The sequence below is a fragment of the Salvelinus namaycush genome, chromosome 28 (genome assembly GCF_016432855.1).
Source record: "Salvelinus namaycush isolate Seneca chromosome 28, SaNama_1.0, whole genome shotgun sequence".
NCBI classification, from domain to species: Eukaryota; Metazoa; Chordata; class Actinopteri; order Salmoniformes; family Salmonidae; genus Salvelinus; species Salvelinus namaycush.
Genome location: NC_052334.1, coordinates 16,093,602 through 16,117,712, shown reverse-complemented (window position 1 = coordinate 16,117,712; position 24,111 = coordinate 16,093,602). Strand labels below are relative to the sequence as shown.

At 42.4% G+C, this 24,111-nt stretch overlaps 1 protein-coding gene across 1 annotated transcript; it reads left to right on the top strand.

Moving 5' to 3' along the window:
- The first annotated feature begins 17,952 nt into the window (after positions 1-17,952).
- lrfn5a (leucine rich repeat and fibronectin type III domain containing 5a) lies at positions 17,953-23,654 on the top strand. The gene is made up of 2 exons (XM_038967281.1): positions 17,953-19,340; positions 22,670-23,654. The coding sequence occupies exons 1-2, from the start codon at positions 17,953-17,955 to the stop codon at positions 23,652-23,654; spliced, it is 2,373 nt and encodes a 790-aa protein (XP_038823209.1).
- The last annotated feature ends 457 nt before the right edge of the window (positions 23,655-24,111 follow it).

Sequence of the window (24,111 nt, the reverse complement as noted above, 5' to 3'; positions counted from 1 at the left end):
TCAATTCAGGCTACAAGTGTAGGCCTATTGACAATCACATAATGTCATTACAATACACCTAGGTTTCCTAACAGATGTCTCTTTCCATTTATCAAATTGCTTGTTGCACAGTGCACTGTTGGGGTTTGGATGCTGAAATTATTTTGTGAGTGGACGAATGTGCGCAGGTAGTCTCCAGGAGCGCCTTGGTTAAGTGATGTCTGACAATCAGATGAAAACATCACCACTGGTTGTGTTTATGCCACATTAAAAGGATGCATAGTGCGTGTCCATCAGGCTAGGGGAAGCTAAGCTTTCCCTAAAGTAAATTTTATTAAATTGCCAAAACAATATATAGCTTAATTAGCTATACATAGATAAATAAAATCATAAAAAATAGGCTACTACACCAGAAAGCATGATTTGGCCACAGAGGATCATTTGCTTCAACAAAAAAAAAGCTTTGAATTGTTTTAAATCGCATAGCCTAATGTCGGAAGGGCCCATAATTTAGGCAGCTGTCACGCCCTGACCTTAGTATTCTTTGTTTTCTTTATTATTTTGGTTAGGTCAGGGTGTGACGAGGGTGGTATGTGTGTTTTTGTCTTATCTAGGGTTTTTGTATGTCTAGGTGTGTGTGTCTAGTCTAGACATATGTAGGTCTATGGTGGCCTAGATTGCTTCCCAATCAGAGGCAGCTGTTTATCGTTGTCTCTGATTGGGGATCCTATTTAGGTTGCCATTTTCCAGTTTGGTTTGTGGGTTATTGTCAATGTGATGTTGCATGTTTGCACTCAGTGTTATAGCGGTCATGTTCAGTTTGTTATTTTGTATTGTTTGTTAAGTGTTCTTCATTATTAAAAGTAAGAATGTATTCTAATCACGCTGCGCCTTGGTCTCCTCACTACGACGTTTGTGACAGCAGCGCACTCTGCAAATACCAAATAGATGATTGTTGAGTTGAGACTGTCAATAAAAAGCAGAGAGGCAGGCATATCACAATATTTATAATACAATCGCTGAAAAACTGTTTGGAAAGCAAATGGCTATTGCTGTAAAGAGATGACAATGAAAAGACTCTAATCCGTCTTTTAGCTATACAAATTCTTAACTTAATTGAGCAAACAGTAGCCTATCATATTAGTACTAGCAGAGAACATCGGCCATATCCCCGGTGAGTGTCCATCATCACTATCTTTTTCATTGGGTCAGTACCACCTTTGTTTGTTTTTGGACAATAATTTCCTCCTCCAGGTCAGACCAACGTCATATTGTATTTGTGTCTCCCCTTTTCGTAGGCCTATTTTATGTATCAGACAACATAGTTTTTATTTATCTGTTTGTCCGTGTCAGCAGAGTAGGCTACCATGTCATTTTTCTAGTATAAAAATGTGTGTGCGCAGTTTGGTGTTCGGTACCGGTAAGAAATTAAATCTACTTTCACCCCTGCTGTATTTTGCAGTGTAGATCATTCTGTCATCCATATTCATGGGTAACAGACCCGTGGAACTGGCAGTATTTGTATTTATTCAGGATCCCCATTAGTTCCTGCCAAGGCAGCAGCTACTCTTCCTGGGGTCCAGCAACATTAAAGCAGTTATATACTGTACAATAAAAAATATTACATGGCATTACATTTCATAACACTTGACACAATACATTAAGTGTGTTCCCTCAGGCCACTACTCTACCATCACATACAGTATCTACAATACAAAATAAAGGTGTACGTGTGTGTAGGGTGCGTGTCTTATCATGTGTATGTATATATGTGCCTGTGTGTGTCTCTTCACAGTCCCACTGTTCCATAAAGTGTATTTTTATCTGTTTTTAAAATCTGATTAAAATCAAATCACATTTTATTGGTCACATACACATGGTTAGCAGATGTTATTGCGAGTGTACTGAAATGCTTGCATCAGTTATCTGATGTGGAGTTCCATGTAGTCATGGCTCTATTTAGTACTGTGTGCCTCCCATAGTCTGTTCTTGAGTTGGGGATTGTGAAGAGACCTTTGGTGGCATGTCTTGTGGGGTATGCATGGGTGTCCGAGCTGTGTGCCTGATATACATACAGCTGTAGGCCTATCCAAATGTATAGTACAGGAATCCTATACTAAGCAATAAGGCCCGAGGGGGTGTGGTATATGGCCAATATACCACAGATAAGGGCTGTTCTTATGCATGACGCAGTGTCTGGATACAGCTCTTACAAATAAATGTTTTGTCTTACCCATGGTATACAATCTGATATACCATGGCTTTCAGCCAATCAGCATTCAGTGCTCGAACCACCCAGTATAAATGATTAGGCCTAGGCCGAGGCTGCTGCCCCCAGTTGGGAATGAGGCGCCTTTGCTGCTTGGTACAGTACCGTCTTGGAATAAGTCTTGGAAAACAAACAAACAGCACATTCAACAGACATCATGGTCTACCACCTAGCTATAATAACAAATCCTATATTCATGCAACAATCAGTCTGCTTTGTCTCGTCTCATAATGAGGCTACAGGAATTAGGTCATTTTTCTCTTTCTGGATCCCATACAAGTTTCATGAGAGCAGCAGAGCCACAGCCACTATGTATGTGCTGCTGCCAGTCTAACTGTAGAAATAACTCTGAACTCTGGACCCGTCCATCTGTAGCACGTTTTATGTTCATATCCCTGGCGTCATGGTAGACAGGCCAGGCTGGGAGGAAGCGGGTGTTTTTGAGAGAGAACAGGACAGGAAGTGTGTGTGTGTCTGTGGAAAAGCCCTCCACTCTACACTAGCACCACAAACAGACAGATGGCCTCAGTAGATGGCCCGCTACGTTGAGAGATTTGGGGTTAAGCTCCAAAGTTATTCTCATGACTTTGCCGTGCAGCAAACGCACATCCTATTTTTCTCAGACAAGAGGATTTACAGATTTTACTAGAAAAAATAAACAAATAGAATGATGAAGGGAGAGATGGAGGGAGGGATGGTGGGAGGGATGGTTGTAGTGAGGGATGAAGGGAGGGATGGAGGGTTGAAGGGATGGAGGGAGGGAGGGAGGGTTGAAGGGATGGAGAGTGGGATGAGAGAAGGGATGGAGGGAGGGATGGAGGGTTGAAGGGATGGAGGGAGGGATGGAGAGTTGAAGGGATGGAGAGTGGAAGGGATGGATGGAGAGTTGGAGGGAGGGTTGAAGGGATGGTTGGAGGGAGGGAACACAAACACACACAAAAAGACACACAATGTGCACTACGGAACATAATTTCAGAGGTGTTCGGTTCTGCATGCATGGCAGAGTGCACACACATCGTTACATACGCATAACGTTCTGTCTGCTGCGTCTGTTAAGGGTCATCAGCCTGCCCACCTCATCTATAACAAAAACGAATCCAAAATTAATGGACACATTTAATTGCCTCACGATCCCCACCACCCTTCATGAAAGAGTTTCCATGCATTTCTAAGTGCTTATTTGTTTTTGCATTATTCATGTCTCTTTAATTGCACAGGGCTCCTGATCTTGTATAGCTAGTGTGCTGTCTATTCTACACTGTTTGAATTATTCAGTGGTACGACTGGCTGGGCTGTTTTCTCTTTTTAACCAGGTGCTGCACACAGAGAGAGAGAGGCGATAGTCATACATGTGTAGCAGCTGTGTGTTGTATTACATGCCTATGGTTTCAGGCACATTGAGGATGTATACAGCATTTGAAAGCACGGCTCTTCACAGTTTCACGTGTGAAGGCTCCACACATACACTACACACAGGCAGACACGCACGCACACACTTATGAAGCGTCCCAGGGGTGTTCCTGTCCGTCTCATGTACGAGGACGTTTTCCCCAATGTAGCCGGAGATGACAAGGGAAAGAATAATAGCCACAGATAGGCAGCATTTCCGTTGTGGAGAAATTATTATTCTGCTAGCATGGGCAGGTGATGAGATTAAGTTTATTGATCACAACATAGCATTTAATCTCCGCTGGGAATCCACATAGAGAAAATGTAAGGGAACATTTACCTGGCAAGGTTTACTCATAGATCATGTAACTTCAGATGGGTTTTACTCTGTAAAGAAGAGTGGCACTTGACCGGATCGGGAGTTGTTGTATTTTCTTCAAATGCCAAAGTCATTACTCATTTCAGAGCATAATGAAAAAGTACTCCCATTTCTTGGAGCTTTGGGGAGATTCAGTTTAAGTCTGTATAGATAACATGTTGTGTTACATTATTCTCATGCCATTTTATGTTTGTGCTGCAGGACATGCACAGTATGTCATAGACAACTCTATCATTGTCCTCCCTAGCACAGTGTGGACTCGAGTCACATGACTTGGACGCAAGTCTGACTCGAGTCTTAAATTTGATGACTTGATATAAAATAACTTGAGACTTGACTTGGACCACAAGACTCGGGACTCGACTTTGACTTGAGACTGATCATTTTATCTGGCCAAGTATTGTCATGTTTTGTCACTCATTTTGTTAAACAGAGTCTCCTGTTGATTACTCTCCATGCAGCCAGAGACAATAGCCACAGCATCGCAAAACATTGGCTAGTGAAACGCACACTAGGTCCTCTGATTGGACCAGCAAACTGTCAATCAACCCAGTTCGAGTGAGCTAGCAAACAGATTGTTGATTTTCTGTACAGCTATAAGATCAGGTGTAGCACAAACGTCAAATTTTAGGGAGAGAGAATTGCCACAAAGAAATATGCAGCTCCAAAAAAATGAAATAATGCAAAGGGCTGTCTAGTAGCCCCAATAAATAGACACAGATTTGTAGTTGAACAAGTCATTGCATGTATGGATTTTTTTTAAACTTGTCTTGAGACTCGTGACTCGACTATACTTGCTCTTAGAATGCACGACTTGGACTTTACTTGATCCATCCTACTTGGGACTCGACTTGAGACTTGAACCATGGAACTTAATAGTTAGTTACTTGGTCCCACCTCTGCCCTAACATAACAATGATACGTAATGTTGTTTAAGCTCAATTTTAGGGTTCAAATGTTGTAATTTGTCACTAGTGATTGTTATATAATCCTACCATGCTTAGCTAGGCTCTCGGTAGAGTTGTCTGTATGAGGTAATCAAATCAAATTATATTTGTGACATGCGTCAAATACAATAGGTGTAGACCTTACAGTGAAATGCTTACTTACAAGCCCTTAACCAACAATGCAGTTTAAAAATAAAAAAGTGTTAAGAAAGTATTTACTAAAACCAGCTCCAGTTGATGGGTGGTGTGCTGCCACTGCCTTCTCCGCTGTCTTATAAATATCAGAGCCATTCTGCAAAGTTGAAGCTATTGATCCATATACACTCTAGCCTCTCAGCTGTGTCAGCTCTAAAGGGTATGCTACTCTGTTCTCTACTGTGTATATATACAGCAGGCCAGGTTTCTTTACAGGGCACTAGAGATGTAAGTTACTGTAGCTTACATCAAATGTTTGGTCGGTTGTAGCAGAAAACCGCATTGACAGACTATTAGAAGACTATTAGAAGATGGTGTGGCACATAATGCTGGAGGAGATACAAAGATAGTGAACACAAATTGTGACTTTGGATCTTTTGTCTTATGTTAGGAGAGGACAGTGAACATATGATGTTTGAAAAGGTATGGCATTAGTCGCATGAGTAGAAAACAAAGTAAAAGGCAAGCAGGCATTGATGTTTTAATTTTTTACATTTTTATTTAACCTTTATTTAAATAGGCAAGTCAGTTAAGAACAAATTCTTATTTACAATGAAGGCCTACCCCGGCCAAACCCGGACGACGCTGGGACAATTGTGCGCCGCCCTATGGGACTCCAAATCACGACCGGATGTGATACAGCCTGGATTCGAACCAGATGTGAGACTGTAACAAAATTGAAATGGAAATAATTTATACTTAATTATTGATTTATCATTTGGTAATGAGGCATAGCTACTGTACAAATGTCTCCATTGTGGTTTAATATGTGTGATGTCATCATATAAACTGCTAATGGATTTGTTTTAGTAATGCTAATGGCGAGCTAAGCTGTTTTCCATGCTAGTCATTACAAATCCAGGGCAATTGATATCACTTCTCTGAAAGCGGGATATATAAAAAAGCTGCTTAAACCCTGTTACAAAATGAATGGATCCCTTTGCAGTTAGACGCACGGTGTCCATCAGTGGGGGAAAAAACTGCCTTAAACATAATCTCACAGTGAATAGCATTCATACTGCATGTGCAACCACAGTGGAATTTGCCAAAAGACCATACTATGGGCTTACTGTACTGTAGGCTTCTCACATCCTATTCAGCCAGTCAGTCCCAGCTTAGTCCCAGGCTCTGGGCATGGATTCTGTCTTGTTTAATTGTCCTATCTCAGGAGATAGGGTTGTGTGATTGGCGATAAGTAGGCCTGGGGCCAGTGGGAAGCTACTCAGCACATTATCGGCCCATCTAAGCAGCCTGCCTGCCTGGAGGCTGGAGGCTGCCTTCCATCTCTATCTGCTCCTCCTCTCATCTCATCTGGGTCTTCATCCAGATTCCCACATCAGATCATCCTATCCATGGATGTTTTCTGCTGGCTACTCAGCTCAGCTTGGTGCCATTATTTCAACTTCACCCAAGAACAGTTCAGGGAGAGTATCTTACAGGCTTACAGTGCATGTAATTAAGCGTAAGGTGCAGAGGTGAAAAGAGACAGGTAGAGGGAAGACAAGGTTTTTGAACCCATTACCCTCGCGGCTACCCATCTCTGCACTACCTGCTTCTCAGTTGGAGTGTTCTGGACGTGGTCACGACTCAGATCAAAGCTGCCGTTGACCCCCGTTCCCCCAACACTGTTCAAAGCACAGGGGTCACAGAGGCTAGCAGTGATTTGAGGCAGCAGTTTTCTGGACCCCCCTCTTCACGTCGTTATCACCCACTGAGAGCTCCTTCCTCCCGGGCTAGAACACTTGCAGCGTGGTGTCAGTCTGTTCTGATCAGTGATCAGACCCACAAGACTGAGGGTTTGTAGCAGGGGGGCTGTGCTCTCCTGGGGAGATGAAAGATGGGCTTAGGGAGGCCTGGCTGCTCATTGGGCCTGGTGGAGGCCAGCTATACTGTAAATACGGATCACAACGCAGCCTGTTTCTCTTGCCCTCTCCACGGCTCTCCACCACGCCGGCCGCTTAGCATATGGGCCCGCTGGTGGTTCTCTCCCCAGCAAAGCCTGATGGGATGCTGGGGCCTCCGGCTCCTCCATTGACGCTCATCTATTGCTGGAGGCCTTGGACCACACAACAGCTACACATCACCCCATGCCCACACACACAGACGCACACACGCATGCACCTACACACTCACACATATTATCCTTTGTGAAACACAGGCAGGGGGAAGGGGACAGGTTCAACTGTCCTGGATGGTAACCTGCGATTCAGTGACCAACATGTAAACAACATGTCTAAGGAACCATGGGAAATCAGGTCGGTAGCTTGATAAGCTTCGTAACAGTGTCATCAGCTGCTTCAGCCTGTTTATTAATATGCATCTCATTACATGCAGCGCTGGATTTATGTTCCTTTACAATTAAAAAGGCCTGAGTGAACAGGCAAACAGGTTCACACATGCACCCATGCATGTACAGATGTACACACACGCGCACACACACACACTCACGCCTGCACATAAACACATGCCTGCACGCCGGCCTACACACACACACACACACACACACACACACACACACACACACACACACACACACACACACACACACACACACACACACACACACACACACACACACACACACACACACACACACACATGCTGTTACTCATGCTGAACAGTGTTGTTCCTCTCTTGTTATTGAAGCTCCCCAAGCATTGCTGCAGAAAAGAGGGAAGTGGTGCGAATGAAATAAGATATGGGTATACTGTCTACAATGTATTTTTAAACTTTTTTTTTACCCCCAACTTACCATCACAAATAGCTGACAAGACAACATTTGTATATTTAAACTAGCAAATATGGAAAGAGAGATGGCGAGAGAGAGAGGTAAAAGAGAGTCTGTGTGACTCAGAGCGCATTCCTTCCAGAACACTCCATTGTCTCCTTGTGATGAAAGTCTCTGAGGGAGCAGGGCAGGGTGAGGCTGTTCCTGCTTTATACAGCACAGTGGCGGATGCTGCTGCCTGGCTCTTGGGGGAGCAGCCTTTTGCAGCATGCAGTGCTGGGTTTCAGCTCATGTTTCCTCTTTAAGATGGTGATTTATGTGAAATATTCTGTGGAAATCCTGCCGCCACCATTTATCGCTGAGGAAAAAAATATTTTCATTCCTAAAGTCCTCACCTAATTAAAGCTACGTCTTTAGCTGTTTGAAAATAGATAAAAACATACATTGAGTGTATAAAACATTAGGAACACCTTCTTAATAGTGAGTTGCACCCCCTTTTGCCCTCAGAACAGCCTCAATTCGTTGGGGCATGTACTTTACAAAGTGTTCCACAGGGATGCGCGCCCATGTTGAATCGAATGCTTCCCACAGCTGTGTCAAGTTGGCTGGATGTCCCTTGGATGGTGGGCCATTCTTGATACTGGTGTACACACTCGGGAGCCATTCTTCGCTCCCGAGTGGCGCAGTGGTCTAAGGCACTGCATCTCAGTGTAAGAAGCGTCACTACAGTCCCTGGTTCAAATCCAGGCTGTATCACATCCGGCTGTGATTTGGAGTCCCATAGGGTGGCGCACAATTGGCCCAGCGTTGTCAGGGTTTGGCCGGTGTAGGCCGTCATTGTAAATAAGAATTTGTTCTTAACTGGCTTGCCTATTTTTTTTTTTTTTTTTTTTTAATACAAATGGGAAAATGTTGATCATGAAAAACCCAGCAATGTTGCAGTTCTTGTCACACTCAAACCCGTTTCACCTGGCACCTACTTTTGTCTTTCCCATTCATGCTCTGATTGGCACACATATACAATCCATGTCTCAATTGTCTCTGTAAGCTGTCTCCTCCCCTTCATCTATACTGATTGAAATGTAATGAACAGGTGACATCAATAAGGGATCATAGTTTCAACCTGTCCTGGAAAGAGCAGGTGTTCCTAATGTTTTGTACACGGTGTATACTGTAGCGCTTTAGAAGCCATTAGCAGTGTAGATGCAGCTTGAAGCTATGTTCACTTTGGAAATATTTTCTTAGCACCTCATACTATTCTACTTTGCAATGCAAGAAGATGTCAAAGCCATGCAGAGAGACAATCAAAAATCGCAAATGCAAATGTATCTCCAAACGAAACTGAAAGAAATGACTATGTAATTTGTTCGGGGAAAGAATGAATCAGACTTTTCTAGTCTTGCTCAGCAGCTTCATTATGTCTTGCTATGACTACAACAAAAGCCGGGAACAGTGCATATTGGTGAGAAAACATACCACCACAGGGCATGCATACAAATCGCATAGAATATATTGTTTTGATAGTAGCCATGTCTCCAATATGAATATACCTATCTCAATGTGCATGTGTGTTTTTGTGTATGTCACTGTGTGTGCATATGTGTATGCGCACATGCACATGTTCTGTTTTGAGGCCGACCACTTTTATTACGATAAAGAAAGCATTGTACACTGTCCACCCCACTCTCTCTCTCTTTCTCTCTCTCTGAATAGAGGGAAAGAGAGAGAGAGAGCGACAGACAGACAGACAGACAGACAGACAGACAGACAGACAGACAGACAGACAGACAGACAGACAGACAGACAGACAGACAGACAGACAGACAGACAGACAGACAGACAGACAGACAGACAGACAGACAGACAGACAGACAGACAGACAGACAGACAGACAGAGACTAGACACAGCAATATGTAAGTGGGCTGTTAGTACAGTATGAAGCCACCATGTTGCCCTGATCCTTGTAACACCCTCCTCTATCACTCTCTCTCTCTGGGAAAATAAACACCTCTCTCCAGCATCCCCCCCCCCTCTTTCTGTCTCTTTGTGTCTGTCTGTCTTGCTCTGTCTCTCTATCTCTCCCTCTCTTTTTCCTCTTGCTCTCCTTTCTGGGTAGCACTCACTGAGGGTTAATAGTATGACTGCAGTTTAACAGAAGCTACCATGCCAATGTCAGACCAGAGTAGAGTACAGCCTGTATATGCTGGCCTGCACTCAGAGACTCTAGTCTGTACACAGCAGGACTGCCAAGCTGAGATACTGTAAGAACCCTTTAGCACCCCTTCACCATGTGATTCCCTTTGAGGTATCTCTACTGCTCCAAGGTTTCCAAGAGCATTTATCAGAAAGGTGACTATATTTGCATTGGCTTCTATATTTATTAACATACAGTACAGTCTCATGCCTGTTTTGTCACTTGTGCCAAATTGTCATTTCAGTATTTTTCATATTGACGATGTTGTCAAATTTTCTATAATCTTTTGCTCAGGATTATATTAGGGTTTGGGTTATGGGTTATGATACGTTTTACAGTTAGGGGTTATGGGTTATGATACGGTTTACAGTTAGGGGTTAGGGGTTATGATACGGTTCACAGTTAGGGGTTATATGGGTTATGATAAGGTTTACAGTTAGGGGTTAGTGGTTATAAGGTTTACAGTTAGGGGTTAGGGGTTAGTGGTTAAAAGTTAGGGGTTAGGGTTTATGGGTTATGGGTTATGATACGTTTTACAGTTAGGGGTTATGATAAGGTTTACAGTTAGGGGCTAAGGGTTAGTGATTCGATTCACAGTTAGGGGTTATGGGTTATGATAAGGTTTACAGTTAGGGGTTAGTGGTTAGGGGTTATGATAAGGTTTACAGTTAGGGGTTAGTGGTTATGGGTTATGATAAGGTTTACAGTTAGTGGTTAGGAGTTATGGGTTATGATAAGGTTTACAGTTAGTGATTAGTAGTTAGGAGTTAGGGGTTAAGGGTTAGGAGTTATGGGTTATGATAAGGTTTACAGTTAGTGGTTATGGGTTATGATAATGTTTACAGTTAGTGTTTAGGAATTAGGGGTTAGTGGTTAGTGGTTATGGGTTAGGGGTTAGGATAAGGTTTACAGTTAGTGGTTAGGAATTAGGGGTTAGTGGTTAGGGGTTAGGGGTTAGGATAAGGTTTACAGTTAGTGGTTAGTGGTTCGGGGTTATGATAAGGTTTACATTTAGTGGTTAGGGGTTATGATAAGGTTTACAGTTAGGGGTTAGTGGTTAGGGGTTATGATAAGGTTTACAGTTAGTAGTTAGGGGTTAGTGGTTAAGGAGTTAGGGGTTTAAGGTTATGCTTCGGTTACATTGAGGTTAGAGGTAAATATGATCCATAACACTTCGAAAATAAATGTATTGAGCAATTGGCGTGTGATGAAAACAATGTGGGGCCAGGTTATTCCAGGTTAAACATCAACATGTGATTCGACTGTGGTTATTTTAGGGACCGTGACACAATACCAGCCTAATTCCAGTTGACATTCATGTCAATGCTCTCACTGTCCTGAGGGCCAGCTGCCAAGCCACAGGGCTCGTTCATCCTTCTCCCCATCCCCCTTTTCTGTGTACACCAGACCACCTGCACGTGTGTTGACATATCTTAAACATTTAGGATCAGATTTTGAATGGGATGGAAACATCCCCTTTTAGAGCACTTAAAATATTCATGTTTGCGTTGTGTGTTAAATTTGATCAGTGTGAATTATAGAGGAGTGTTCATGTTTTGGCTATATGCATAATTCATCGGGTGGAGTGTCTTCCACACATCGCTCCCCTAATGCTCCCCCTGAAGTTTTGTTTGCACTCCACTGCACAGTCAGTCAGCCATTTTTTATTGATGAACAGGATACAGAAACAGAACGGTACCTCTTGCACAACTCCACCTTGTCCTTAACATCGAGTGTGACTGTGTTGGCGAATATGATTATTAGTAACTAGCCATTGTTGCTTGTCTTTGAGTGCTGTGCTGTGCTAGAGTTAATTTCATAAGCCATTGTTATTGTGCTCTTGCAATGTATAATGCTCTTAATATGAACACTGTAGTTTAGTTAGAAGGCTGAAGGCAGGCATGCTGTAAAACAGAAGAGCATTTTTATTTGACACAGTTATGAAGGGTTATTGTCTGGCTGTGTAATAAATTGGGACTTTAAAACATTCTGAATACTACTTTTGTTAAGATGTTTCCCTAGTTTAATAGGAGATGGAAGTCATTGAAAGTAGGTAAAACATGCCTTTCAAATTTGCCTCCATCTGTGTTAAATAAAGGACCCTTTCAGACTATAAATTAGCATGGACTTCCTGAACTTTGGTTGAATGTAATAATAATGCAGTAATTGCATTGACACTCTTGTGGTTAATTGCACATTCTGGACAAACACATAATGTTCCATCATGAAAGGAAGGCGATAATGTTATGTTTTCAATGCTCTAGTATTTCCTATTCTGGATTCTGTAACACCCTATAATTTGCTTATACGTAAACAAACAACAAACATCCTGCTAGCAGAGCATTGCATTTGAGTATGTGACTTGCACCCATAAAGAATACCCATCTACGTTGAATAATCCTGCCTCCACTTGCCTCAAGGACAAATCCTACAATGTCATACTCCCCTCTCTCTCTCATATCTCCCTCTCTCTCTCATCAATACAGTGCCTTGCGAAAGTATTCACCCCCTTGGCATTTTTCCTATTTTGTTGCCTTACAACCTGGAATTAAAGTAGATTTTTTGGGGGGTTTGTATCATTTGATTTACACAACATGCCTACCACTTTGAAGATGCAAAATATTTTTTTGTGTGAAACAAACAAGAAATAAGACAAATAAACAGAAAACTTGAGCGTGCATAACTATTCACCTCCTCAAAGTCAAATATCTGGAAGAATGAAACAGGTTTCCCTCAAGAGTATCCTTGTATTTAGCGCCATCCACCATTCCTTCAATTCTGACCAGTGTCCCAGTCCCTGCTGATGGAAAATCATCCCCACAGCATGATGCTGCCACCACCATGCTTCACTCTGGGGATGGTGTTCTCGGGGTGATGAGAGGTGTTGGGTTTGTGCCAGACATAGTTTTTTCCTTGATGGCCAAAAAGCTAAATTTTTGTTTCATCTGACCAGAGTAACTTCTTCCATGTGTTTGGGGAGTCTCCCACATGCTTTTTGGCAAACACCAAACATGTTTGCTTATTTTTTTCATTAAGCAATGTTTTTTTTCTGGCCACTCTTCTGTAAAGCCCAGTTCCGTGGAGTGTACTACTTAAAGTGGTCCTATGGACAGATACTCCAATCTACGCAGTGGAGCTTTGCAGCTCCTTCAGTGTTATCGTTGGTCTCTTTGTTGCCTCTCTGATTAATGCCCTCCTTGCCTGGTCCGTGAGTTTTGGTGGTCGGCCCTCTCTTGGCAGGTTTGTTGTGGTGCCAAATTCTTTCAATTTTTTAATAATGGATTTAATGGTGCTCTGTGGGAGTTCAAAGTTTCGGATATTTTTTTATAACGCAACCCTGATCTGTACTTCTCCACAACTTTGTCCCTGACCTGTATGGAGAGCTCCTTGGTCTTCATGGTGCCTCTTGCTTGGTGGTGACCCTTGCTTAGTGGTGTTGCAGACTCAGGGGCCTTTCAGAACAGTTGTATATATACTGAGATCATGTGACAGATCATGTGACACTTAGATTGCACACAGGTGGACTTTATTTAACTAATTATGTGACTTCTGAAGGTAATTGGTTGCACCAGATCTTATTTAGGGGCTTCATAGCAAAGGGGGTGAATACATATGCACGCACCACTTTTCCATAGAATCTTTTATTTTATTTTTTGAAATTTTCATTTCATTTCACCAATTTGGACTATTTTGTGTATGTCCATTACATGAAATCCCCCCAAAAAATCTATTTAAATTGCAGGTTCTAATGCAACAAAATAGGAAAAACGCCAAAGGGGGTGAATACTTTTGCAAGGCGCTGTATCTAGTAGATGTCATGAACATGTTCCAAAACTGTTTGTGTGTCCAAGAATGATCTTGGCATACTCCTCAACGTTGATCAGGGAGTCATAGTGTGCTCAGCTCAACTACCTCATTACAACTGCTATACTAGCAATCATTCCTGGCTGTATCGCTGGCTATATGCCACACAGTCTCCTCAGTTTGAAAATAGTCCTGGTTGGTTTCCAGTGACACAGTTACGAGGCTGTGTCCTAAATGGAACTCTATTCCTTATATTGTGCACTATTTTTGGCCAGAGCCCTACAGGCCTTGGTCAAAGGTAGTGTCTAAATAGGGAAAAGGATGCTATTTGGGACTTACAGAGCAGACAGGAGTGTATGTACTGTGTCTCTGCAGGGAGTCAGGCCATTAGTCTCAAAGTGCCTACTTTAACTGCTATTCTCATATCTGATTTTATGAGGAATCATCAAACAGTGCTTTTTTTAAGGTTCTCTGCAGTCTCTCTGTGTATAAATGCTATTTTTAAACCACCACTCGTGGCTGTCACTGAGAGATTGCATTGAGGTTTTAGCCTCAGTAAAAACAGCTACTAATTTATATGCATGGGTATATTTGCATAGTTGTGACATTCTTTGTTTTCAATCTAAAGCATGTAGAAAATGTGTTGATTGATGGGCCATTCCCCTACTGTACATATTCTCTGTTTTTCTTAGACTTGTGATTTAGCTAGAGGATTTAGATGATAGTGTACTGATATTGTAGGTTCTTGTTCATGGATATGGAATTATGAAAGCAAGCTAAACCTTCCCTGGCACATTCCGTTTGTCCTGGCATTCCAGCATGGCTAGAGGTGAAATAAGTATTACATTGTCATACTTGAGTAAAAGTAAAGATACCAAAATATAAAATGACTCAAGTAAAAGTGAAAGTAACCCAGTAAAAAAACTACTTGAGTAAAAGTCTAAACGTACCAGATTTGAAATGTACTTAAGTACAGTGGTGGAAAAAGTACTAAATTGTCATAATTGAGTGAAAGTACAAAGTAACAGTACATTCTACACATCAAATTCCTTATATTTAGCAAACCAGATGGCACAATTTCCTTCTTTTGAAAGCCATGTTTGGTGAGTCCACCAGATCAGAGGCAGTAGGGATGACCAGGGACATTTTCTTGATAAGTATGTGAATTGGACTTTTTCCTTTACTGCTAAGCATTCAAATTGTAACTAGTTCTTTTGGGTGTCAGGGAAAATGTATGGAGTAAAAAGTACATAATTTTCTTTAGGAATGTAGTGAAGTAAAAGTAAAAGTAGTCAAAAGTATAAATTCTAAAGTAAAGTACAGATACTCCAAAAAACTACTTAAGTAGTACTTTAAATTATTTTTCCTTAAGTACTTTACACCACTGACCATGGCAATTCACTTCCTTAAGCATCATGTGTTAACCATGATGCATCATGTCTTGTATATTGTTGTAAAGGCCCTTATCCAGGCTTGTGAATCAGATCTACCCAGCTATGAATCAGATATTTAATGTTCCACTGCAGATCTGTATATGCAATACAGACTGCAGAGGGAGAGGGAGAGAGCGCACTCTCTCCATTATGATCTCCTATTTCTCTCCTCCTCCTCTTCCCTCCCTCATCCTCGTTCGTTCTAGTCCCTCATGCACACACAAACAGCAGTATGTATAGCCTGGAAAGGAAAATCGATGGTAAAGAATTACAGTGTGGTAATGAACATGATCCTGCTGTCTGCTCTGTGAGTGGGCAGCAGTGTTGCTTTCATTACCCTGTGGTGGTATGACCTTCCTGTGTGCTCTGGAGACAAGACTAGAAAATTAGAAAATCACACAGGCTGCCATGCCATGCAAGTTCACTGGACATGCATGTCATGTGATTCACTGTGTCCCAGATAGCACCATATTTCCTATACAGTGCACTATGGACCCTGGTTAAAATTATTGCACTATATAGGGAATAGGGACAGTAGGGTGCTATTTCGGATGCAGATATTGGCTCTTTACCTACCTTTAGTAGCCTGTCATGTGACGAATACCTCTTCTCCTTCATAAAAATGACATACTGTATCATGCCAGATCATCCTTTTGGCTAAATGAGGCCTTTTCCAAACGTGAGGTAATCATACGTTCATTCATCATACAGCTCTGTGGTTTTGGCATGTGTCAGTGTCAAGTATGGTCTGGCTGACTAGGATGATAGACCGTTATGTCGACATGATCCCATTCACTCTATGGCACGAAATTAAATTCTCCTGTCAGAATTTTTCACACCTCATCACATTGACTTTATTTAATTTGCACATCATCCTTCCTTTGTAGCTAGGCAGACAGGCAGCCAGACAGGCAGGCAACCAGGCAGCCAGTCAGGCAGCCATGCAGGCAGCCTGCCAGGTAGCCAGGCAGCCAGCCAGGTAGCCAGGTAGCCAGGCAGGCAGCCAGGCTGAGAGAGTAGCGAGACACTTATCTTGTCATTCCATACTTTCCTTAATTACGGCGGTGATACCTTCCCGCGTGTCAGGGTCATGTGTTAGATGTGTCCACTGCAGTCCACAGATCAGGCTTAAGCAAGATGAAACAGCTCCTCTGTTCGGCACCCCCACACACTTCTAATGCTGAGTGAGTGACCCCAACACAGGGATAACATGACTCACTCTGGGTGTAGAGGAGAGGAGAGCAGCAGGGGATGTGTTTGAAAGTATAAAGCTCTGTTCGGGACTATAGTGTATGGACAGGCTAGTGATGCATGTAAACACACATTTATTCTTTCTGTTAGAATATTTAACCAGTTTCTAGTTGTACTGACGCTATTTAACCAGTTTCTAGTTGTACTGACGTTATTTAACCAGTTTCTAGTTGTACTGACGTTATTTAACCAGTTTCTAGTTGTACTGACGTTATTTAACCAGTTTCTAGTTGTACTGACGTTATTTAACCAGTTTCTAGTTGTACTGACGTTATTTAACCAGTTTCTAGTTGTACTGACGTTATTTAACCAGTTTCTAGTTGTACTGACGTTATTTAACCAGTTTCTAGTTGTACTGACGTTATTTAACCAGTTTCTAGTTGTACTGACGTTATTTAACCAGTTTCTAGTTGTACTGACGTTATTTAATCAGTTTCTAGTTGTACTGACGTTATTTAACCAGTTTCTAGTTGTACTGACGTTATTTAACCAGTTTCTAGTTGTACTGACGTTATTTAACCAGTTTCTAGTTGTACTGACGTTATTTAACCAGTTTCTAGTTGTACTGACGTTATTTAACCAGTTTCTAGTTGTACTGACGTTATTTAATCAGTTTCTAGTTGTACTGACGTTATTTAACCAGTTTCTAGTTGTACTGACGTTATTTAACCAGTTTCTAGTTGTACTGACGTTATTTAACCAGTTTTTAGTTGTACTGACGTTATTTAACCAGTTTCTAGTTGTACTGACGTTATTTAACCAGTTTCTAGTTGTACTGACGTTATTTAACCAGTTTCTAGTTGTACTGACGTTATTTAACCAGTTTCTAGTTGTACTGACGTTATTTAACCAGTTTCTAGTTGTACTGACGTTATTTAACCAGTTTCTAGTTGTACTGACGTTATTTAACCAGTTTCTAGTTGTACTGACGTTATTTAACCAGTTTCTAGTTGTACTGACGTTATTTAACCAGTTTCTAGTTGTACTGACGTTATTTAACCAGTTTCTAGTTGTATTGACGTTATTTCAACCAGTTTATAGATGTACTAATGTCATTCCAACCACTTTCTAGTTGTACTGATGTCATTTCAACACATTTTTATTTGTACTGACCTCAATCAGTTTCTAGTTATACTGGTGTCATTTCAACAAGTTTTGACCCCTGGGTATTGTCCTACTAAATGGACACATTATACAAATAGATGTTCAAGACTGGGGTGAAATATAACTAAGTATCAGAGCATCTTCGACTCAGGCTGTCAGTGTCACTGCTGGTGTCATGAAATTAATGAAATAATCCAGTTCAGAAATTATAAATAAATTATCTATTTTTCTCTCTCTCTCTCTCTGTCTTATGTTGCAGGTGTTTGAACCTGATTTACAATGGAAAAACTGCTGGTCTGTCTGTTGGTTATCGGAATGGCAGTGAAGGCACAGATCTGTCCGAAGCGATGTGTCTGTCAAATACTATCTCCCAACCTCGCAACCCTCTGTGCCAAAAAAGGGCTCCTCTTTGCCCCCCCGAACATTGACAGGCACACTGTGGAGCTGCGACTGGCCGACAACTTCGTCACCAGCATCAAAAGGAAAGACTTTGCCAACATGACCAGGCTGCAGGACCTTACACTGTCCAGGAATACCATTAGCTTCATCACGCCGCATGCATTCGCTGACCTGGAGAACCTCCGCGCCTTGCACCTGAACAGCAACCGTCTGACCCGGATAGCCAATGACACCTTCAGCGGCATGTCCAAACTGCACCACCTCATCCTCAACAACAACCAGCTGACGTTGATCCACCTGGGGGCCTTCAATGACCTGCTGGCCCTGGAGGAGCTGGACCTGTCCTACAACAACCTGGAGTCCATCCCCTGGGAGGCTATCCAGAGGATGACCAGCCTTGCCACCCTCAGCCTGGACCACAACATGATCGACTACATTCCTGAGGGGACCTTCTCTCTTCTCCAAAAGCTCAACCGCTTGGACGTGACCTCTAATAAGTTACAGAAGCTCCCTCCTGATCCTCTGTTCCAGCGGGCCCAGGTTTTGGCCACGTCTGGGATCATGAACTCTCCCTCGTTCGCGTTGAGCTTTGGTGGGAACCCACTGCACTGCAACTGTGAGCTGCTGTGGTTGAGGCGCCTGAGCCGAGAGGATGATCTGGAGACATGCGCCTCACCGCAGCATCTCTCCGGACGCTACTTCTGGTCTATACCTGAGGAGGAGTTCCTGTGTGAACCTCCTCTCATCACCCGGCACTCCCATGAGATGCGGGTGCTGGAAGGCCAGAGGGTGGTCTTGAGGTGCAAGGCCCGGGGGGACCCTGAGCCTGCCATACACTGGATCTCCCCAGAGGGGAAGCTGGTGGCAAACTCCTCCCGAACGCTTGTGTACACCAACGGCACCCTGGATATTCTGATCAGCACAGTGAAGGACACAGGATCCTTCACCTGCATCTCGTCCAACCCGGCGGGTGAGGCACATCAGACTGTGGAGCTGCTGATTATCAAACTCCCACACATCTCCAACAGCACCAACAACATCCAGGAGCCTGATCCTGGCTCCTCGGACATCTCCACATCCACAAGGGCTGGGGCCAACGGCAGCAACCACACTGGGGACACCAAAACTAGCACAGATAAACGGGTGGTCATCGCCGAGGCCACGTCCTCCACTGCGCTGATCAAGTTCAACTTCCAGAGGAATATACCTGGGATCCGCATGTTCCAGATTCAGTACAATGGCAGTTATGATGACTCTCTCGTTTACAGGTAGGTTCCGTTCAATCCCCTCTTGGTGATTTTATTGACTGGATTTGTGTATGAAATTCGTGGTGAATTTAGTAATGGCCCTAATGGATTTAATTTCAATCAAGTGCACTTATATTGGTTCAGAAATGTTTTTATGGAGATTCATCTATGCATAATATATTTTTTTTCTCAATCACATTCACACACCATGCAAACCCAAAATGATGTTTTATAGGCTTTCAACCACTTGTTTGTAAAATCAATGATGGTGGCCATCTTTATTAAGAAACACATTAAACTAAACAACCAATATTCAATTGCTTAGCAATTACGGTAGCCACAATCTGAGATTTAAAGATGTTTAGCTAGTAGCTCATGCTAGATTTGTGGGATTGTAATCTATTACATTTCATGTTAGGCTTTTGTACAGTGAGCGATTGTATTTGCACAACAGAATTGAGTAAACATACAAATATTTACAAAAAATACATGGGAGTGGAATTACAAAAACAAAATCCCAATGTTATTACATCTGTTTTAGATCCTCTGTAATCCTTGAAAATTAATTAGTAAAACCCCTGCAAAGCAAAACTCACATCCCCACATTGGCTCAGAGCAGGCGGGCTGTGTAACAGAGGGATCAAAGAAAGACAGCAGTCTCTCAGTCATAATTTCATATAGATTAAGATGAGCTGAACTCTGCATCGTGAAGCAGCACATAACTGGCCTGTTTTCTCTGTGATGTGAATAGGAGATTATTGAATTTCGAAGAGGTCCTCAGTAAAATGGCTAATTCAGTCTCAACAACTACAACTAACTGGAATTGCAATGGGCACATGCAGTGCATTGATTTACGTAGTTGGAGAACTCCAATGGGCAGGAAGAAACCGTCTGCGGTTCATTAACGAATACATCTGTCACTTTTTTATGTTGATCTAATAGGGAAGGATCAATCCCTTTGCTCTCTTTGCCTGTAGAGGCATGAATGGAAACCAATCCTATATCTTTTGAGCATAGGGCGTGTAATGGCTGGCTGCAGCATCTATCCTCAGAGAGTTGGGAGTGGCGAACACCAGGCTTCTTTTGAAAGGGTTTCTAACATTAGCGTATCTTCAGGTTGTACAATGAACAGTATTACTAATTTTCCACTAATATAGTCTTAAATATAACTTATTTAAAGCTTCACACAACTACAAAATCACATTATTCCCTCTCACTAGTATTGAGTTTGTGTTCTTGTGTTTATATGAAGGATCACCAATTGTCTCTGGGTTACATTGACCTTTTGAATAGCATGTCTCCTGTCTATATATCCCACAAGCACAGGCCATTTCGGTTTTACTATAGTTTTCTCTATAGTTGTTTCCAGGGGCACAACTTTCACTGGGGACGGGGAGGACATGTCCCTCCCACGTTCTGAAATTGCATTTTTGTCCCCCCCAGTTTTATAATTGGAATGTGATATAAAATGAGGCAACGGTATGATTTAGGACCATGTGGACACCTCCGAGCGGTCGGGTAGGCTATTTGGAGTGTTTAACCGACTGGATGAAAAAAAAATACTATGTCCCCCCCACTTCTAAAACCAAAGTTGCACCCCTGATTGTTTCACCTGCACACAGTCATTTTCCTTTCAAGCATATTTATTACTCAATGGGGGGTGATTAAAAAATGTGGGCATCAAGCAAATTGTACAGCAAGCTTTTATGTGCACACAAATCAGGAGAATGAGCCTCTTTTAAAGCACTCCAACTTGGGCCATTTTAGCCAGCAAAAAGTCCTGTGAGCCAGGTAATACCTGGCTCAGATGTGCTTAAGGCAATAAAGAAACAGCTTCATTCAAATTAAATGGTCCCAATTTCCATGTTATTGTCCAATAAACACACCCAGGCTAACATAACAATCTTGTTAAAATTATGTGTTGTCTGTGTCTCACGTGATTTTAAATATGTTTAAACTAAAAGAAGAAAAACAGCTGTAGATTTCGATGACATGGCTGGATGGAGATGTGCTGTCCACATTGCCTGATGACTGTTGGTTGATGTCAAGGATGTCAACCTGCATGTGAAGTCAGCCTACATTATCTTGGTTTGACAACCTCAGGCTCAGCAAATGTTAATCGTAAATAAATCAGTGGAAGTGTTGTTTACTTTTTGGGCGCTATTGTTTTTATCTTTTACATTTTAATAGCTGAACAGTAATTTTCTTGACAATGTACAGTACTCTACACTGGTAGAGAGCCATGTTACGTGCCTGCCATAAGCTACGTTTTCTGCATGAAAGGATTCAATTAATTGATTTTCTTTGGCAATGCAGTCAGTTCCATGTGGTGTTGAGCATCGCAAAATCATAAACAAAGAAAGGAAAAAAATACAGTATTTACTGGTTATTCTGTGACTGTCACAGTTTGAAAGATCGATATAGCTAAGCATTTTTAAATGACAATGACAATCTCTGCCAAGTAATGTCATTGTAACTCCTTTTTGTATAGTGATGAATATGTATACACTCGCTACTTACTGTAAGTCATTCTGGATAAGAGCGTCTGCTAAATGACTAAAATGTAAATGTAAAAATAGATATCCCTTCACTCGAAAATTACCATGACTGGCTTAAAGTCTTTCCATTGTCAGCCATTTCTAGAATTTATCAATGTGTTAACTGTTCAGAATTTTCCGGCAAATATTTGTCAGAAGATATTTTTTTGATTTGATTTAATTTGATTTGAAAATTTGATTTGATTTGGTTAAAAAAGAGGGAAGGAATGGACAGGCCTGAGAGCGTTGTTCATTAAATGAGTCCTTGCTGGTTCTTAGAGTGAACAGTCCTAGGCAGACATAGCGAGGACAACTTTAATAAGAGAGATAATAACACAGCTAGCCACCAATAAATGCTGCTTTCTTGGCCACTTTCTTCCAAATAAATAAACAACACAATGGCAAAGACAACATTAGAGGTCAAACGATATTCAGGAATATAAATAACATTAGCATTCACCTAGTCAATGTATGCTGTCTAATGTTATACAGGAATATTGCACACACAATGCTGTAACATCTTGAGGTTGTTTATGTTGTCTTTGAACATTTTAGGTTTCATTGCTCTCCAAAAATATATTCATTTTTATTAGCCTTGTAGTTTTGGGATAACGAGATATTATATAACAATATTTATAAAATGCAGCAACTAGCATTGTTTTAAGACTATAGGAAATTGCTTGCCAGAAAAAGAAGTACATTTTTAACAATTGGTAAGAAAAGAGTATGCATTAATGACATGAATTGTCTTTATAACACATTTAATTTAAATCCACATTGATATATCTTTCCTTTGTCCTTCTCTCCTCTCAGAATGATTCCCCCCACAAGCAAAAACTTCCTAGTCAACAACCTGGCTGCTGGGACGTCGTACGACCTGTGTGTTCTGGCCATCTACGACGACGGTATCACCTCCCTCACCGCCACCCGTGTGGTGGGCTGCGTCCAGTTCACTACCGAGTCTGAGTACCTGCGCTGTCACTTCATGCAGTCCCAGTTCCTGGGAGGCACCATGATCATCATCATCGGCGGCATCATCGTGGCCTCTGTCCTCGTCTTCATCATCATCCTCATGATTCGCTACAAGGTCTGCAACACCAGTGACTCGGGCAAAGGCACCCTTGTCACCAATGTCCACTCACAGACCAACGGGGCGCAGTCTCAGGGGTGCACTGTCACACCCTCTGTGTCCAAGCAGGCCATGGGAGGGTCAGACGGAGGGGGTGGAGGATGTCTAAAGGCTGTTGGCCACGCGTCGGACACGCTAACGCACTCGTCCGAGACCTCTCTCCCAGACTGCTCTACTGCTACGTCCCAGGTGACCCAAAGCTGGAACACACCTGGATCCTCAGGGTCTCTGAAGCCAAAGCGCAAGGCTGCACCAAAGCCCTACACTGCTGCTGCCACCCCTGAGCCCAATATAGAGGCCCTCCCCAACGCTGAGACCCAGAATACCAACCGCAACAACTCCACGGCTCTGCAGCAGCCGTCCGCTCCAGTATTCCACTCCCCCCTACCCTTCTCGCCTGTCAAGGACACCCCCATATTGAGACGTGCACACCCCAGACCCTCCTCCAAGTACCTGACCTTACCGGTGGAAGGGGTGAGGGCCAAACGTAGGTACTCTCTAAACGAGGACTCATCCAAGCACCACTGCTACGTTGGGACAACACAATTTGGGAATATGTGGTCTAAGCGGAGTATGTCCATGAACGGGATTGTACTTCAACAGGAAGATATAGACAGTGTGAAGGCCACCTTTTCCAGTTCAGAGTGGATTCTAGAAAGCACTGTGTGACTGTTCATGCACGCGCGCATATATGTGTGTGTGTGTGTGTGTGTGTGTGTGTGTGTGTGTGTGTGTGTGTGTGTGTGTGTGTGTGTGTGTGTGTGTGTGTGTGTGTGTGTGTGTGTGTGTGTGTGTGTGTGTGTGTGTGTGAAAGAGAGAGAGAGAGAGTTGGGAAATCTGTTTTTGAACCATTTTCTTTTTTTTCGCCTCGGGTTTCAGTTTACTTTTCAAAGACCAACAATAAAACGGATGCTTGCCTTGTAGGAATCAGAATTGCATCCCTGCTTTCCTCCGACGGAGAGAATCTCCAGGAGGGCTCGGAGCCCAGAGCTCAGCAGTCCATGCAGTGTTTTCATACCCATACAACAAAGAAACGAAAAAGAAAGAAAAAGAAAACCAACATACCTGTCCACTTATACATTACATAGTCCCATTGTTAAAGTTGTGGCAAGAGAAAAGCATTGGT

Coding starts and splice junctions, on each gene's coding strand:
- lrfn5a (XM_038967281.1), top strand. CDS start 17,953: ATGGAAAAACTGCTGGTCTGTCTGTTGGTTATCGGAATGGCAGTGAAG. Junction 19,341..22,669: donor GATGACTCTCTCGTTTACAG/GTAGGTTCCGTT, acceptor CTCTCCTCTCAG/AATGATTCCCCCCACAAGCA.